This window comes from Cyphomyrmex costatus, unplaced genomic scaffold (genome assembly GCF_001594065.2).
Source record: "Cyphomyrmex costatus isolate MS0001 unplaced genomic scaffold, Ccosl1.0 scaffold75, whole genome shotgun sequence".
Taxonomy (NCBI): Eukaryota; Metazoa; Arthropoda; class Insecta; order Hymenoptera; family Formicidae; genus Cyphomyrmex; species Cyphomyrmex costatus.
This window is the reverse complement of record NW_017280322.1, coordinates 1,444,779-1,461,327: the sequence shown is the minus strand read 5'-3', so window position 1 is coordinate 1,461,327 and position 16,549 is coordinate 1,444,779. Positions and strand designations below refer to the sequence as shown.

Sequence of the window (16,549 nt, the reverse complement as noted above, 5' to 3'; positions counted from 1 at the left end):
AAGGTTGCTTGCAAAAAAATGCGTAAAGCTGAAGCACTTAACTCGTTCGTTCGTTACTGTGTAGAAAAGAATATATATGTATATGTATAAGATATATAAATATACATATATATTTGTGGTAAATAGGAAAGAGAAATAATTTTTTGCAAGTGACCACAGAATCACAGCATTGCCTTATCATGGTGTCTTAAAAAGCACCTGACTGATAATGAAAAAGATTATAGCTAGTCTTTTAATTGTTGGTAACACATTTATGTATCGCTTGCTGCCGAAAGACGAAAGAGAGTGGAAAGGGGGAAAGGGTGCTCTTTCACCAGAATTACGTGGGATAATAATATTATATTATAATCTCTGGCCTACTATATCTTTAATGGACAGTACTTTCGTACACTGATTGTACACAATGATCAACAATAAACGAGAAATTGAAATCTGATTAGATAATGATTTATCTCGGCTTCACTGCCACAAAGATACACACACGATTTACGTAGCTGTTAAAGTAGCTGTCCTCTAGCCTTGAATAACTTATCGAAATTAATATATACATTTTATACAATTTAAGATATTAGCGTACACATTATCTATTGAACATTATTATTATTAATTATATTATTAAACGAAATTAAGTTATATCAGAAAAATATATATGTATATGTGTATAAAGCGTATTTAAAAAATATGTATCGTACGTAAAAAAATAACACAATTCGTATCACTCTCTTCGAAAATTTATCATTAATGCACATAATTCGTTATCAGGCTGATTTGTCAAGTGATTTTTACTAGATCTATATACTATTTTTATAAATGTTTAAATGAAGATACGAATATATCGAGGATATATATTGAAAAGTCGTGTCTATAAAAAGACGTATATATCACAAGTTTCATAAAGTGTTTACAGGTTTTGCAATAGATTCTTTAATAATTTTTTCTATGATATAGGAATCTTTTTTGCCTCTTAAACATCTAAAGGAAAATTTTTATCATCTTCTTGGTCGATTCAAGAATATACAGGCTATTAAATAAGCATTATATTATAGAATATCTAAATAGAAGTATAAATATTTCAATATAATATATATAATTTGGACACATCAACAGATTTATGAATATTGATACATATATATTAGTTAAGTAATCATATTGCCATTTCACACAACAAATATATATATATATATATATATACATCTAAAATTTTTACCTACATAGTGCTTATCTAATTAGATAAAAAAGGCCATAATTCTTGGACGAAATAGCTTGAAATGTTACATTCTCTCTACAAGTATGAAAATACATTTAATTGATAGAGAGAAATGGAAGCATAAAGTGTGTATTTTATATATAATTTGCTATACTGCCATGACTAGGACTTAGTATCGTTACTTTCCGTAGTTATTGGTCCTTCGTGCGTTAGTTTTTGTATTAAATTCTTTATCATCTCGTTATTGACTAAACCGATAAATTTGTCTACGACTAGGCCATTTGAAATCGCTATTACTGCAGGTACAGCTTTTACCTCGAAGACGTGTACCAATTCAGGATTCTCTTCTACGTCAACTATAGCTAAATCTAACTTATCCATAGGCTCTATAAGTTCTATTAACTTAGGTGTCAATATCTTACAAGGATCGCACCAATCTGCGTGAAAATTGACTATAACTGGCACAGTGCCGTTCATCACCTTATTCACAAATTCACTATTATTATTTATCTCATACCGTTTATTATTCTGACGAAATAATGAAATACGTCTCACCACAGACGGTATGCAATTTCTTATACTGCACAACATTGTTCCTTTTCTTTTTTCTTTTTATAATGTACAAAGATAAACTTTTTTTTTATAATACAGAGATGAACGGTTGATTACTACTATAGATATGCGAGAAGATGAACTTTACATTTATAAATTAAGTCTTGCACAATTAAATGTCTTCATGCTTGTTGGCGAACAAGAGTACCTAAAAAGAAAATTGTTGCAATATAGTTAACTATATATAACAATGCAATATTTAACTGCTAGAAACATTCTCTATCACTAGATATAAAAAAAGTTTCAATTTTACCGTGTTTCAATAATATCGTTCTTGTATTATTCATTTAAAGTATACTGAAGATGGTCCCAAAAGAGAGAACCCAGGTGGTTATTCTAACTGGTCTAACAACTTCCACCAATCCAAATTTGATATATCCCACAACGGAAATTATAGATGAGATAAAACATACAATCAAAATTATTATACGCCAGACAAAAAGTCGATCGTATACCTGAAAAACAAGAATCTATTTAGATATCATATGAATACTCAGTCACTTAAATAATTTCTTTAAAATATAAATAATCTAATTTAATTTAATTTGTGCTATTTTTTATTTCAATAACTATTTTATTTATGTCTGACAATAACAGGTAAATTAAGCTGCAATAATTAATTAATCTTTAAAATAAAGCCTATGTGGAAATAATTTTAAAAACTCCAGATTCTAAAATAACTTTTGCAAAATAGGTAATTTTTAGATAACTTTTCTAAAATATGTTAATTATTAATGAAAGCAATTTGTTATATTTGTATTCATGAAGTAACTCAAACGGATATTCCAAACTCCGATTAACTTAAACGATGACTAATTCGACAGTTGCTTCCAGCAAGGTTCCTAATTATATTATTCAACCTTCTTGACCAATTTTTCAAACAAAAAACTAATAATTTCATTCAGGCTAAGAGGGAATTTAGAGAATAGGCATATTACTCGAACGAGCTAATCGGGATTTAATTGAGTGCGTTTATTGTAATCGGATTGAATGAATGAATCGGTCAAAACGTCTAGAACGACTGGAAAGAGTACGGCGAATATATATATTCAAACGTATATTATTCCTCTCACAATCCCTCCCAATAAAATTTCTCCGATCATACCTTGCTATCCGTGGGAGCGGACTTCTCTGACGCGCGCGGCACTTTGAGCAAGATGTACGTGAATGCGCTTACGAGCAGTATCGCGATTATACAGACCCAGCCAATCTTCCTCTCGATGCGCAACGATATCAGGAATATTAGTGCGACCAGTACCCACAGAGTGAGGATGGAAAACAATCCCACACCGACACCAAATATCAAGGTCATACCTCCAGGAAAAAGAACGGGAGGCAAGGACAGTGCGAGAATTGTCAGGATGGGGACGTATATTTAGCTTTTTAGCTATAGTGTGTTTTATGCACTATAGGATGGTAGATGACGTTTGCAGCTGACGCATCTTGCGATCTATGCATTTACAAAAGCTGTAAAGAAATAACACCAGGATTGGCATGTGTGTGTATTTGAAATATTTTTATTTTTAAAACACACAGTATATATATTTACAATACAAGTGTATTTCATTAGGGTATACATGAAAGTATTTTGTATTTAAAATCGAAAATAAGGTTGAAAGTTTTTAGTATTTTATGTAATTTAAATAATAAAAATTATAATTGATTGTTAATCTTAGTATTTTACATACGAAATACAAAATACTTTTATATGTTTCACCTCATAAACAGCATATTTATTATAATAGGTACAGTGTATTGCCTAGTTCACACTAGGCGCGATGAGCGATGCGTGACGAGCGATAACCAATAAGAACTCTTCTTTACATCGTCGTGTGAGCTAAAGCAAAACTTTTATTGGTTATCGCTCGTCGTTCATCGCCCATCGCATCCAGTATGAACTAGGCATATGTATAAGTTATACACACTTCCTTACATACTTGCAGAGATTTGTATTATCGATTCTCTATCGATAAAACAGAGTCCACTAAGCTATCGTCGATATAATAGGAAATGTTTCTGTAATCGGCCGTCTGATCTAATGTTTGTATACAAACGCACAGTAGATATAAAACAAATTTCGAAGTTCCACAAAGTGCTTCTTTCGAATTTTTCCACATTACGAAAAAAGATGAGCACGGATCTGGATTTTTTAGAATTTACCAAGCAGACCGAGATGTTATTGTGCGGAGTGGGGGCACAGAAGTTAATAAAAGAGTGTAAAAGAAGGAATATATCAACTAACGCGTTGCACAGGTTGACTAAGGAAGATTTTGTGCAACTTGGTAACTTGTTTATTCTAATAATTGTGTCATCGTTTAATACTAGCACCTTTTATTTACTGAGATTTGTGAATTACTGCAATTAGTACAATATGTATAATATGTATATATGTTTGTTAAAATTCTGTAAAATACATTATTAGGTTAAAATTTAGAAGTTCTAGTAATATGCAGAGTAAATTATAATTTAATTCAGTAAGTTGTGTAATACGATTGGACATGTATATAAAATTCACATTGTATTATAGAATCATTGAAAATCCTGCTTGACCAGGAATAAAAACCAGGTTAAAAACCATTTAAGGTTTTTATTTTCTAGTGTTGTCATATACTTACATTATTATAATTGTTTTAAAATATACTTTCCCAAAAATTTTAAACTTTTAACAATCACAAAAAAAATCCCTAAAGAATTCATTCTTCTATATTAAAAAGGCTATGAAGCCTATATATAATTTATATAATAATTCTTTAATAACAAAAACTCCCATACAATTTAAAATTAACTTGGAAAGAAAAAGGGCACTAGGAGTCAGGCGCAGATAATTTTACGCAAACGCTGATATTTATCAAGTAAAACTTATTTATTACAAAAGTTATTCTTACATGTTTCGGCTCAATTTTGAGCCTTCTTCAGAGACAATAAAAAATTACATAAATAAAATATAGTTTAAAGTTGACAACAGATTAAAGGATGTTTAAAACACCATCCTATTTATTAATTTTTCTTTTCTGCCTTTATTGGTCATATTATTTTGTTCTTTAAGATGAAATTGTCATCTGATTTATTTCTCAGTTGTGGGGGAGCTCGCGGTGTTTTAAACATCCTTTAATCTGTTGTCAACTTTAAACTATATTTTATTTATGTAATTTTTTATTGTCTCTGAAGAAGGCTCAAAATTGAGCCGAAACATGTAAGAATAATTTTTGTAATAAATAAGTTTTGCTTGATAAATATCAGCGTTTGCATAAAGTTATCTGCGTCTAACTCCTAGTGCCCTTTTTCTTTCCAATAAGTTAAATATAATTTATTAGAAGTTTCTATTTGAATTATATATCTGTTGTTACAAAGTTATTTAGAAATGTGAATATTATCATTTATATTTTTTTTTTATATTATATTATATTTTTATGATATGTGTAAATATATGCATGTATATATAAAAATGATAATAAGGAATTGCTTACAGGTGCAGATGCAAATCATGCAGAAAACATAGTCAACGCTCTATGTATTTCTAAGAAAAAACAATATAATGTAAAACCAAAATCTCATTACAGGTATCAGATTGTTATTAAATTTGTTTTTATTACTTATAACATCGAAATTGAAAAATTTTATCATTTTTACAGTATACTTGATAAAATAGAGATACTGCAGGTAGGTGAAAGGCAGCTCAGCATAATCCAAGACTTTGTGAAGTATTGCAAAATAAAGCTAAAAAAAGAAAGAATCAACTTCTTTGTTGAAACAGATAAGGCTTTAAGTGCTTCTCAAATTCTATGTGTGTCCGCTGAGGCTACTCTTAAAGAAGTCAGTGAGGCTGAGTTGAAATTGAAAGAATTAGAAGCTATGATAATTGTATGTATCACAAAATATGTTATATTCATACATTTCTTCAAATTAAGGTGTTCATAATTAAACATTTGTTTGAAATGAGCGAACTGTAGTAGAATATAAATGAGTAACGAAACACAAATATGATCAGTGCTGAATATACTTAATTGTGTTATTTACAGTGGTCTAATTTGACACCTAATAATATTTCTGATTAATTTTAAATACATCTTTCAGTTATATTTAAACTATGTGCTTATTAGCATTATTATTAAATGACAATCAATTTGTGATATTAATTCTGTTTTAATTTATGATTGCAATTCAAATGTGATAGTAATCAATGTACAATTTATAACTGAAAGATGAATTCAAAATTAACATAGAGAAATATTATTAATCACTAAGATCCACAATCTCGATCGCATTTGACATGCTTTTTACTTAATTATATTGTTCATTTGATCTAGTTTAACTTATTATTTAATAGCACATTTTATTTTATTTGACAACTTTTGCACCTATTTTCAGAAATATCTAAACTAAACTTCTTTTTTTTCAGTCTAAAAACAACCAAAAACATTCTTACGTATTGTATAGCATTTCATTCGGCGGATTGTGTGTTGCAACATACATATTATTAAACAGACTTTGGAGATAAAATATGTAGGTATAGATTGTTAAGTTGTGCAGATTACTAATATAGGTACATATAATTTTTTTAAGTCATACAAACAAATTTTTTGTATACTTTATAAACACACACATGTGTCATAAATATACATTTTTAATAACATGTTTCAGAATAAAGGCTCTCTTTAATTAACACCATTCACAGTACCTAAAATTCCGGAAAAATTGTCTCGTGTTTATTTCCATCAATATAGATAAACTTTAATCTTATGTTAGTTTAAGTTTCCTATTCTTCATCTAGTTCTAAGAATTAGAAAAATAAATGAAGAGTCTGCATTGTCGCCTACGTTCAACAGAGAAAGCAACTTTGCTGTTATTGTTTTATATGATTGGTCTTATTCTTAGTTCTTCGCTGAATTTAAATATCATTACAAGTCATGTAAACAAATACTGTTGTAAAGCTTTATCTGCTTAATGCATTGATTATTGAAAGAGACATTAGTTAATTACATAAAATTTACTTAAAATTAATTAGATTTAATAAATTCTTGTCCTCTCTTTTCTCAAGACAGAAATCCTTTTCGTCCCGGAGTACCATGTCCTTTTTAGAATTTGAACGAAGGATGAAGAAGTCAAAGGGTCCGCGCATATATATGCCATATATATAGAGACAAATCGGGAAAAAATTGAATAGAGCCTGCGGAACAATCATAATATTCGCAACCACTACGGGGAAAGTTGAGAGGGGTGTATATAGGGTGTAAATTGTGAGACAGCTCGATCGAAGATAGTCATGGGGAATTTCAGTATTCAGGCAGACTCAACGAACGATACGGCACGGAACTACGGCGTTGCGCCGGATCTGCGTACACACCCCCGGGGCCGCCGTCGAAGCGGCAAACGCATGCGCATACGCCCGGTCGCTGCATGAGCTTTGAAATCTCCGCTTCAGTCGCACGAAGATGGACGGTGGAGCGTACGGCGGTGGAAAGGCCGGGGCCCCTTTCGATCTGATCGCATTCGTCCAGCGGCCGCAGGTTATTCTCAGAACATTATGCCTGGTAAGTCGTCGCAGCTTCCGGAGAGCGGTATCGTTTCAGGTCGATTGAAGAGCGCGATCACGACAACGACGACGGTGCCGTGGGTAAAAAGAGAGAGAGTGAGAGAGGTGTGGAGGGGCGAGAACGAGCGAGATCCCTCGACGCGGATGGTCATTGATTTTAAAAGAGAGCCTCGGTTCCTCCCCCACTACCACTACTACGATGGGGTTCTATTGATTTTTCGCGAATTCCAGCGGTACGCACCCGTACGCTATGGGTCTCCATGGTGTTCGATGTATAATTGGGATCCATTGCTGCTCGATTCGACGGAGCGAATCATTTACTTGACTTTCTTCGTGGATATATCGGACGAAATACAGAGCTCGGATCGCGGACTTCTCTTCCACCTTAATAGCATAAATGTCTTCTTGACAACGCTATTAATTAATGAATTCCATCCTAATTGTTCTCTCTCTCTCTCTCTCTCTCTCTCTCTCTCTCTCCCTCCCTCTCTCCTTTTCTTAAAAACGTTTACTTCTGTATTATATAAATATAAGGAATTAGTGCAAGGCATCTGCAGCTGGAGCATATCAGCTCAAGATCTAAGATACTTTAAAACTAGAATTATTCCAAAAAATATTGAAGATTTTAGACTATCATATATTAATGTTAAATTGGATTTTTATTAATTTTAAACCATTGTATCGTTTTTCCAAAACAATTACTATTTGTTTTATTTTTCCTCTAATTATTATTTATATATTATAAACATATTGTAATAAAATATAAAAATAATTGAAGAATATTAAAAGTATATTTATAGGCTTTTGTTCTGCATTGCTTTTGCTGAAGTATTGTGTTTTAGACTGCTTTTCTTTTAGGAAACGCAATTGATATGAACATCGTTCTATCTTTCTTGAAATTCAATGAATAACAAAGATAGAATGATTCGAACAGAAAAACAGCCTTAATTTCGTGTAAAAATATTTTATATTTTGTTACAACGCAATGTATCTTGATTTTTTGAATTTCTACTGTTCTACAGAAAAATATTTATTATGTTTTCAGCTATTTGCAATAATTGTGTTTGGATGTATAAGCAGCAAGGGTTATCTTGCGAAAGACGATGGAAAAGAAGTTTGTCTTTACAATGAGGACAATAATGCGTGCAACTATGGGATTGGTATCGGAGTATTGGCATTTTTGGGCAGTATCGGATTCCTCGCGGGTGAATACCTATTTGAACAAATGTCGTCCGTCAAGACTAGGAAACATTTTGTCCTCATAGATTTAATGTAAGCTGTGCACATTTTTACAATCTAGACGTTAATAACATTTGTATGATCTTTAAAAATCACGTTGAAAGTGTCTTTAAAATCCTTCAACACATCTTAATATACAACCTGATATAATATATTGTATATTAATATAATAATATATTAATTACAGGTTCTCGGGTTTATGGGCTTTCCTTTATTTTGTTGGATTCTGTTACTTGACAAGTGCATGGAATAATTCTGTAAGACCAAAAGACGGATATGGAGTAAATAATGTACAATCGGCTATTGCATTCTCGTTCTTTTCCATCTTTACCTGGGTACGTTAGATGAAGCAACAATTTGTGCAGCCAATTTTATTTAATATATTGTTAGCGTCTTAGTTTTCTTGGATTTATATAGATAAACAATTATGTTTTCTTATGAATTTGTCTCAAAATTTTATTTTGTCATTACAGGCCGCTTGTACTTGGTTCGCGTTTCTAAGATTTAAACAAGGTAGTGAAGCAGCATTCGCTCCAAGTTACGAAGCGGATCCTGTCAGTAGTACAGGATACACAAGTTATCCTGATGCCACTGACACTGCTTACCAAGAACCGCCATTCGGTCAACAACAACAGCGGGGTATGGGTGACTTTCAAGCCCCAGCTTACTAAAAGTCATCCATAGTCTTACCAAAATGTATTTCCATTGAATGCACAGCGAGCTACTTACGAAAGAAGATGATTTAGGATAATTTTTCAGAACAAAATATATATTGTTTTCCATCACCTATTTTACTTAAAGGTAATCTCAATATTATTATGAAATCATTTCAATATTTTTAGTATTCATAATTTCCAACATATGGCTATTTTTTATTGATATTAATCTAAAAGAAAAACGCAAGAAATATATATTCTAATGTATATCTCTGGTTCCGGTGAATAATGTGCCAAGGTATGTAAAAGATGATCATCAGTCAAGCTCTATTTAAGAATCTTCAATTCGCAAAATTCTTTGTGATAAATAGTGTTTTAATAATAAAATTTGCAGTAATTACATTGAATTATATTTTTTTTTACAGACTAAAGAAGAACTTCATTCGCTGATAGGTCGCTGGGCAGCGCGTGGGTCATAGAGTAAGTTTTCATGCAGGATGTAGAAGGAAGTTATTTGTTAAACTGTGCTTCTTATTGTTGACCACTTGTAAATTACACTTATCCATACGCCCTATCACAAAAAAATGCGTTAGATGTGTTTGAAATCATATATGCCTGGACATGCGTTACGACGGTGGCTACTGACCATTTATGGGAAGTAAATATAAAATATATATATTATATCTTATTATAAATAACACTATAGCTAAACTCCATAAATAAGTAAAACTAGTACATGCACAGGCTATGTATATTTTAACGTTGTAACGTGGTCATGGTAAACGCGACTTAAATATAACAGTAATAATATGCGTTGCATTATTATGCAATTAGTATTAAACAATGTACACGAAGTTTAGAATTGAAATGAATAAGTCTCGAATAAGTCGACACGTGTTTTAATATTAGTGAGACAATATCTAAGTTACTTAAGTTACTTGTTATATGAGTTGCAAGATAATGGAATATTTCCTTACAGAATAGCATTAGCAAATGTAATTGCACTTATAAATCACAATGAATAACAAAACCAAAGTTTTTATTAATATAAAAATATATATTTACATATATCCAAATTATAATAGACATAACTTCACATAAAAAAAAAAAAAATTGTCTAATGTTAACTTATTAGATTTTTGTATTTGAGTCGCTATATATGTTAACGATTCATTAACATGAAGGGAAAAACTTATAATTGAACACGTCCCGAAGAAAGTTTTGTTCGTTGAATTTTATTCAATGATTCTTTATTTTGATAAGTATTTATAAAATCTCAGGAACATATTTTCAATTATTCAGATTTATTTATTTATTTATTATCTCATTATTTATTACATAAGATGAATATAAATCATAATATGTATGCTAAGAGTCCTGCATTAAAAATATGAAATTATTTTGATTGAGGAGCATATGAGCATCAATAGAAAAAATATCTGTATATGATGACTTCGAATTTAATAACCCTGAAGGCGTGCGTGTTGTCTAATAATAGAAAATAGCAATCTTGTATTGATAAATTGAGATAATCTTTTGTTTAAAGCAGAATAAAAGTTTATGTGTGTGTGTGTGTGTGTATATATATATATATTTGTATAAATTTAAATTTATGATTCAAAGCATTTATTTAAGTATTTTCTTTTGTTATATGCTACATTAAACAATGTGAACATTATTAGAAACTTATACAGTAATTTAGTAATCTGAAAATATATATATTTTTTGGAGTTATACATTCTTGTATGCATGTGCACACACATACACACACACACACACACATATATATATACATACATACACACACACACACACACGTGCGAACTGTACAGTTGAGTATATGAAATTCTTTAATTTCTAATTAAATTAAAGTAGACTCTCGAAAATTTCAAATACACAAGAATAAAAGAGTTAATGAGAGTATATTCGTTGTTATTCTTTAATTTCTGTTTTTGTGTACAAAAACATGATTTTTTATAGATTTGCGTTTATAACCTTCCGTCAATCTTTCGATACATCTATGTGTGTGTGTGTGTGTGTGTGTGTGTGTGTGTGTGTGTGAAGAGAATATATAAGAATATATGATCCTGATAATTTGAAAAACAGTTTATGTAAAATATTACGTGAAGTGCAATAATAATCATTATATGTATTTCAGATAGTTCTAAAAATATTATCCCTTTGAATGTGTAGGATTAATTATGGTAAGAAAATGTATTTTCAACATTTCATTAAATTTTATATTTCCTTTTTTTATGATTTATTGATTTAGACTTTATATTCAACGGGTTGGATTTTTAGATTATGTTCACACACTCCTCAAAATTGATCTCACTTCTTTCAAATATCTTAGCCCTTCTCAGTACATAGCTAATAACATTGTTGACTAGTAGCATAGTGTGATGACATACAGCTCATCATGTTCACCAAGAAGAGTTGAGGCAATAACAAACACAGTCAAGTCTCTAATCTTTACCACATAAGAAAGGAACAACGTAATCCGTGCTTTTGATTTCGTCTATGAAATCAGAGGAAGCGAAACAGATTAATTGTACTCGTGACAGAATGTAATGCTATCAAAAAATATCTACTATAAAGTTGTAAAGAAATAAAAATGTATTAAGATGTGAGTATTGGTAACTAAATGTATAGTTGTATTATTATACTTAATATATATATACATATATGCATCTAATCATTGCATTTAATGCAGTAGCAATGCGTATACGTCTGTAAAGATTTGAGTGTTTAGAAACAATCTATAATGTAACTTGAAATAGCCAAAATACATATAAGTGATTATTTTTATGCAAACTCAAATGATTGTATGGCAGTTAAGTGACAGCTAGATTACGTTTATCTTATGCATAAACTTATTTTTATTAAAATGCAGCTTTATATACAAACATTTTTTCTGATTTGTATTATCTATAAAGAAAGGAACTTTAGTTCGATCTTTATTTTTTTTTTAATTAAAAATTTAATATGTGTGAATCAAATAATAATTCAATAAAATTAAACATTTATATTCTTACTTTGATTTTATTTAATATTATATTTATAACATTAACTGATAATTGAATTCATTTTCGTTTTTTTGAATATATTCTTGTATGAGTATGAACATAATAAACTTCAAGCACAATAGTAATATCAAATTGACAATTAGCGATAGACAAATCCAAGCTTAAATATGTAAAGTAACAAATCTAAAAAGCATTATATTCATTTCTAATATGATGGTACAAAACAGATCTGTTAACAGACTCAATGCCTAATGAAATCTTCATCACCAATCAATGTGCAGTCGTTGAGTTTAGCTAAGTGGCAATTCTGTAACATACAAATACATCCAAACAGATCCAAATTAAAATAGTATTAAAAAAATAATCAATATAAAAAATAAAATTCAAGAAATAATTTTTATACGATTGAATTATACGAAATTGAATTTTTCAATATTTTTTTAATCACACATTAAAATAATTATACATTTTCTTTGTCTTCATGAGAATAAATTTTCGTAATGTTTTAGATTATTTTTTTAAATTATTATTTTTAATCATAGAAATAAAATAATCTGATGGGGAGAAATAATTAATTTTTTTATACAAGTAATAAGTTTGCTTACCGCAAGGTTGCTCCATCGATATTCAATGCTTGTGTCTCCTCCAGGATTATCCAGTCTGCTTCTCATTGGGCGCATTCAGCAGAAAAGAGCGCTACGAGAGCGCTCGCTGTTATTGGTGTATTCTTCTAGATCATCCAATCAGAATTTTAAATCTGGAAGAATATACCAATAACAGCGAGCGCTCTCGTAGCGCTCTTTTCTGCTGAATGCGCCCATTAATTAAGAAGATGCTGGAGTCGCCTGTATTACCGATAAAACTAGCGTTTTTAACGTTTTCGTTCCTGTCTAATTTCTTCGTAATAGTTTCACAAAATAAAAATTTCTTCTCCACGATTTAAATATTTAAGCTAATGTATGTACATACCTACTCCTGGTGTATTTTGTGTCCAAAGCTAGAAAAAGTGTCATTCTTTTTTTATAGATTCGGCTACGCTGCCCCGAATCCAAGCTTCCGGTCTCACTCATCTCACTGTCCACATGGGTTATGATTTAATTTGGAATAATAGAAATAATAGAAACATTAGGTCTGTTCGCATTGCTTGCACTTTTTGCACTTACTATCTTCGCTTTCTCTCTTTTTAACGCCGAATATATATCTATCTCATTTTAAGTGCAAAATTATTTGGGGATTTTATGCAACGCGAACAGACCTCTATTATTACATATATATTTTTTAATTTGATTTTAAATTTCGTGCACTTTGTACGGAGTAGTGAAACGCATGCGCATATATAGCAGAAATTGACAGATTTCCCAACCTCAACAGCCGTCAACTTAACGCATCTCGGATCGGAGGGCAGAGCGGCACTTTTTATTGCTAGATTCGGTCGTTTCGTGCAAAAACGTGTCGAATAAGTGTATTTTTATCAAAATTTGAACTGAGCGGGATATTCTATACTTTTACCTAATTCTGTTGTAGATAGTCTTTCTTTCTCGATTATAGTAGTTCTGAATAGTCCAAAATGAGTGTAATTACTGAATCCGAGAAGAAACGCTTGCAATCCTTGAAGGAGAAGAAACAGGCATTCAAAGCAAAGGAACAACTTATACAGCAAGCATTAAGGAACTTGGTGAGTTTATTTGGAATTGTATCATATTTTATATGTACTATTACTTATATAGGATTATTATTTTTTTAGGATAATACTACACACAACAAGAAAATTATATTTGACGATGATAATGAACAGCAAGGTATAAAACCAAAGAAAAAGATAAAGAAAGATTTGTTTGACAGTGATGATGACAGTAACAACGAAAAGAATTCTTTATGGAATGAAGATGCATTTAAAGTCAAGAAAAGTAAAAAGGTAAATATTTGATACTTTGTTTTACTTTTTTAGAAAATGATACTATTAGCTGCGTTCAGCAATGCAAATCTGAGGCGTCGGAGTGCTCTTTTTCTATAGTGCACGTGACATATGCTATAATATAAGAGCACTCCGACGCCTCAGATTTGCTATTACCGAACGCAGCTTATAAAAGTACCTTTTCATTATTATATGTTGATATAATATGTTTTTTATTATTTTTTTTATGTTTTTTATTATTTCTTTTATTATATGTTGATATTATTTACAATTCAATTTTGTATGTATTTCAATATTATCCTTACCTCTTCATTTATTTTAATATTTGATTATATATTATCATAACGCAATTACTTAGTGACATCGCTTGTCGTTGGAAAAATCCAACTACAAAATCACATCGTCAGTGATTATATGACGGCACTATGTCGCTAAAAAATGAGCGATAAACGACACATGAAAAGGTCTTATAATGGTATTAGCTACCTTAATAGCTTATTTATGTACACTTACAGACTCTTGGAAATGATGCACGTTTTATTCTGGATGATCGTTTTGTACAAGAAGACAATCAGACTGAGGAGAATAAAGTTGTTACAGATATCAATGAGTATGATTTACTGAAGGAAAAGGAAAAACAATTAGATATCTTAGAAAGTATTTTAGGAACACCACTTACCATAAAAAATCTAGAAACAAAACCTACTAAGTACGAATATTTAAATGAACAATATTTAAATAAACAAGAATTTATGATTGTTGCTTTGGATATTTAATGATAATATACTTATAGGAAGGAATTGATGGTACGATATGATCCAACTGAAAATGGGCACTGTGAATATGAAATGAAACCTGTACAACCAGAAACTAAGGAGAAAAATATCAAAAATAAGAAACGTGATAAATCAGTACTAGAAATTAAGGATTCTGCACTTCCCAAACCAGAAGTGTCAAAGGATATTTATTACAGTGTATCTGATACTCTGACAGAGAGCTTGAAACAGAAAGGAGGATTTAGTTTGTTAAAGTTACATGAGAAAAACAGAGATGATACAGGTATTTATTAAAAAATATCACATTTTTATATTTTTATCATTCTATGTCAATACATGCACTATTTCAGTTTCTTGATTAATTTTCAGAAAATAGTAAGGATAATGATACATCCACAATAGAAAATATTAAAGCCCAACATTTCAAATTAAATTTTAATGCAAATAATGCATTTAAATGTGATTCATCTGATGATGAAAATATATCTGAAGCACCAGATATAAGTAACCAAATAGACGAAACTAAAGATGACATACAACAAAATATTTTGTTTGGCTATAAAGATACTCTATTTTTTTATAGCAATGATGTAAGATTTAATGGTATGTATAATAAAAAAAAACCGTGAAATCAGAGCACTGATAAAATAGATGTTATAAAGATGTATTTTTAGAAGCTGTAAAATTCTTCAGTACAGAAGCTACCTCGAATGACACATTTAACAATTTAAGACGTGAATTAAAAACAATTGTACGTATGAAAATTCGTAATAATGAAAGGAGACATCAACCTTATGGTAAGAAAAGAAAAATAAAAAAATCTCAATGATATTTTTTATTATCTTTGAATGTCTATATTTGTAAAGATATAATAAATACAAAATTTTACATATATAGTATAATATGTATAAAAAATATATTTATTACATGAGTTCATCATCTTACATAAAAATCCTTATTACAAAAATTTATTCGGTTATAGTACAATGTACAATTTTCTGTTAAAGAGATTTTTGTAGAAAGACAATCATTTTTTATGAACTATAGACATATGTATATATCTGATACATAAAATAACAATATGTATGATTGTTTTATGATCAACAAAGCGATCTACATTACTAATCCGTATGATCGTCATGTAAATGTTGAAAGATATTCAATTTAATGATACATTATCATTTTGTATGTTTTTGTTCAAAGAAATTGTATTAATAAAATGCACCACACATAAACTATTGCATAATTTAAACATTTTTATTTTTGCATATTTTTTGTAGATTTATCATTAAAATGAGCATTTAATATTCAGATATGACTTAAGGATACATAAAGGGTCTTATCTGCATCTTGCCATATATATGTAATGTTTACATATTGCATTTAATTACATTAAAAATTCGTATAAAAATTATTTACACATTATAATTTATTCTTATAATTAAAATTAATATTTTTGCTCATAAAATAAAATTTTTGTATAACATAAAGACGTTATATAAATAATTTAAAAAAATGATAATGTAAAATTCTTCAGAAATTTTATTGGCATATTATCATGTCAGAAAACTATAAAAAATTCTTT

The 16,549-nt window shown here is 29.8% G+C and overlaps 4 protein-coding genes across 4 annotated transcripts; 2 read left to right on the top strand and 2 right to left on the bottom strand.

The window, feature by feature from the left end:
* Window positions 1-1,245: 1,245 nt before the first annotated feature.
* LOC108780938 (thioredoxin, mitochondrial) lies at window positions 1,246-1,809 on the bottom strand. Its single transcript, XM_018548786.1, has one exon. The coding sequence runs from the start codon at window positions 1,796-1,798 to the stop codon at window positions 1,370-1,372; it is 429 nt and encodes a 142-aa protein (XP_018404288.1). The 5' UTR covers window positions 1,799-1,809; the 3' UTR covers window positions 1,246-1,369.
* Window positions 1,810-1,887: 78 nt separating this feature from the next.
* LOC108780939 (transmembrane protein 218) lies at window positions 1,888-3,300 on the bottom strand. Its single transcript, XM_018548787.1, has 3 exons — window positions 2,925-3,300; window positions 2,073-2,274; window positions 1,888-1,967 (listed from the first exon to the last, which is right to left on the bottom strand). The coding sequence occupies exons 1-2, from the start codon at window positions 3,129-3,131 to the stop codon at window positions 2,107-2,109; spliced, it is 375 nt and encodes a 124-aa protein (XP_018404289.1). The 5' UTR covers window positions 3,132-3,300; the 3' UTR covers window positions 1,888-1,967; window positions 2,073-2,106.
* A 494-nt stretch (window positions 3,301-3,794) lies between these two features.
* On the top strand, window positions 3,795-10,184 carry Syngr (synaptogyrin). Its single transcript, XM_018548764.1, is given in 9 exon segments — window positions 3,795-4,101; window positions 5,289-5,379; window positions 5,452-5,680; window positions 7,252-7,384; window positions 7,387-7,424; window positions 8,398-8,624; window positions 8,779-8,926; window positions 9,065-9,392; window positions 9,673-10,184. Coding segments are annotated over 8 exon segments (1,308 nt in total). The 5' UTR covers window positions 3,795-3,857; the 3' UTR covers window positions 9,263-9,392; window positions 9,673-10,184.
* A 3,485-nt stretch (window positions 10,185-13,669) lies between these two features.
* On the top strand, window positions 13,670-16,287 carry LOC108780841 (nucleolar protein 8). Its single transcript, XM_018548657.1, has 7 exons — window positions 13,670-13,948; window positions 14,018-14,188; window positions 14,704-14,897; window positions 14,982-15,247; window positions 15,334-15,567; window positions 15,639-15,761; window positions 16,277-16,287. The coding sequence occupies exons 1-7, from the start codon at window positions 13,841-13,843 to the stop codon at window positions 16,285-16,287; spliced, it is 1,107 nt and encodes a 368-aa protein (XP_018404159.1). The 5' UTR covers window positions 13,670-13,840.
* The last annotated feature ends 262 nt before the right edge of the window (window positions 16,288-16,549 follow it).

Bases quoted from the DNA above. Each gene is read 5' to 3' on its own strand.
- LOC108780841 (XM_018548657.1), top strand. From the start codon at position 13,841: ATGAGTGTAATTACTGAATCCGAGAAGAAACGCTTGCAATCCTTGAAG. The intron at 13,949-14,017 runs GTGAGTTTATTT...TTATTTTTTTAG, and splicing joins AGCAAGCATTAAGGAACTTG to GATAATACTACACACAACAA. The intron at 15,248-15,333 runs GTATTTATTAAA...ATTAATTTTCAG, and splicing joins GAAAAACAGAGATGATACAG to AAAATAGTAAGGATAATGAT.
- LOC108780939 (XM_018548787.1), bottom strand. From the start codon at position 3,131: ATGACCTTGATATTTGGTGTCGGTGTGGGATTGTTTTCCATCCTCACT. The intron at 2,275-2,924 runs GTATGATCGGAG...CTTGTTTTTCAG, and splicing joins CCGCTCCCACGGATAGCAAG to GTATACGATCGACTTTTTGT.
- LOC108780938 (XM_018548786.1), bottom strand. From the start codon at position 1,798: ATGTTGTGCAGTATAAGAAATTGCATACCGTCTGTGGTGAGACGTATT.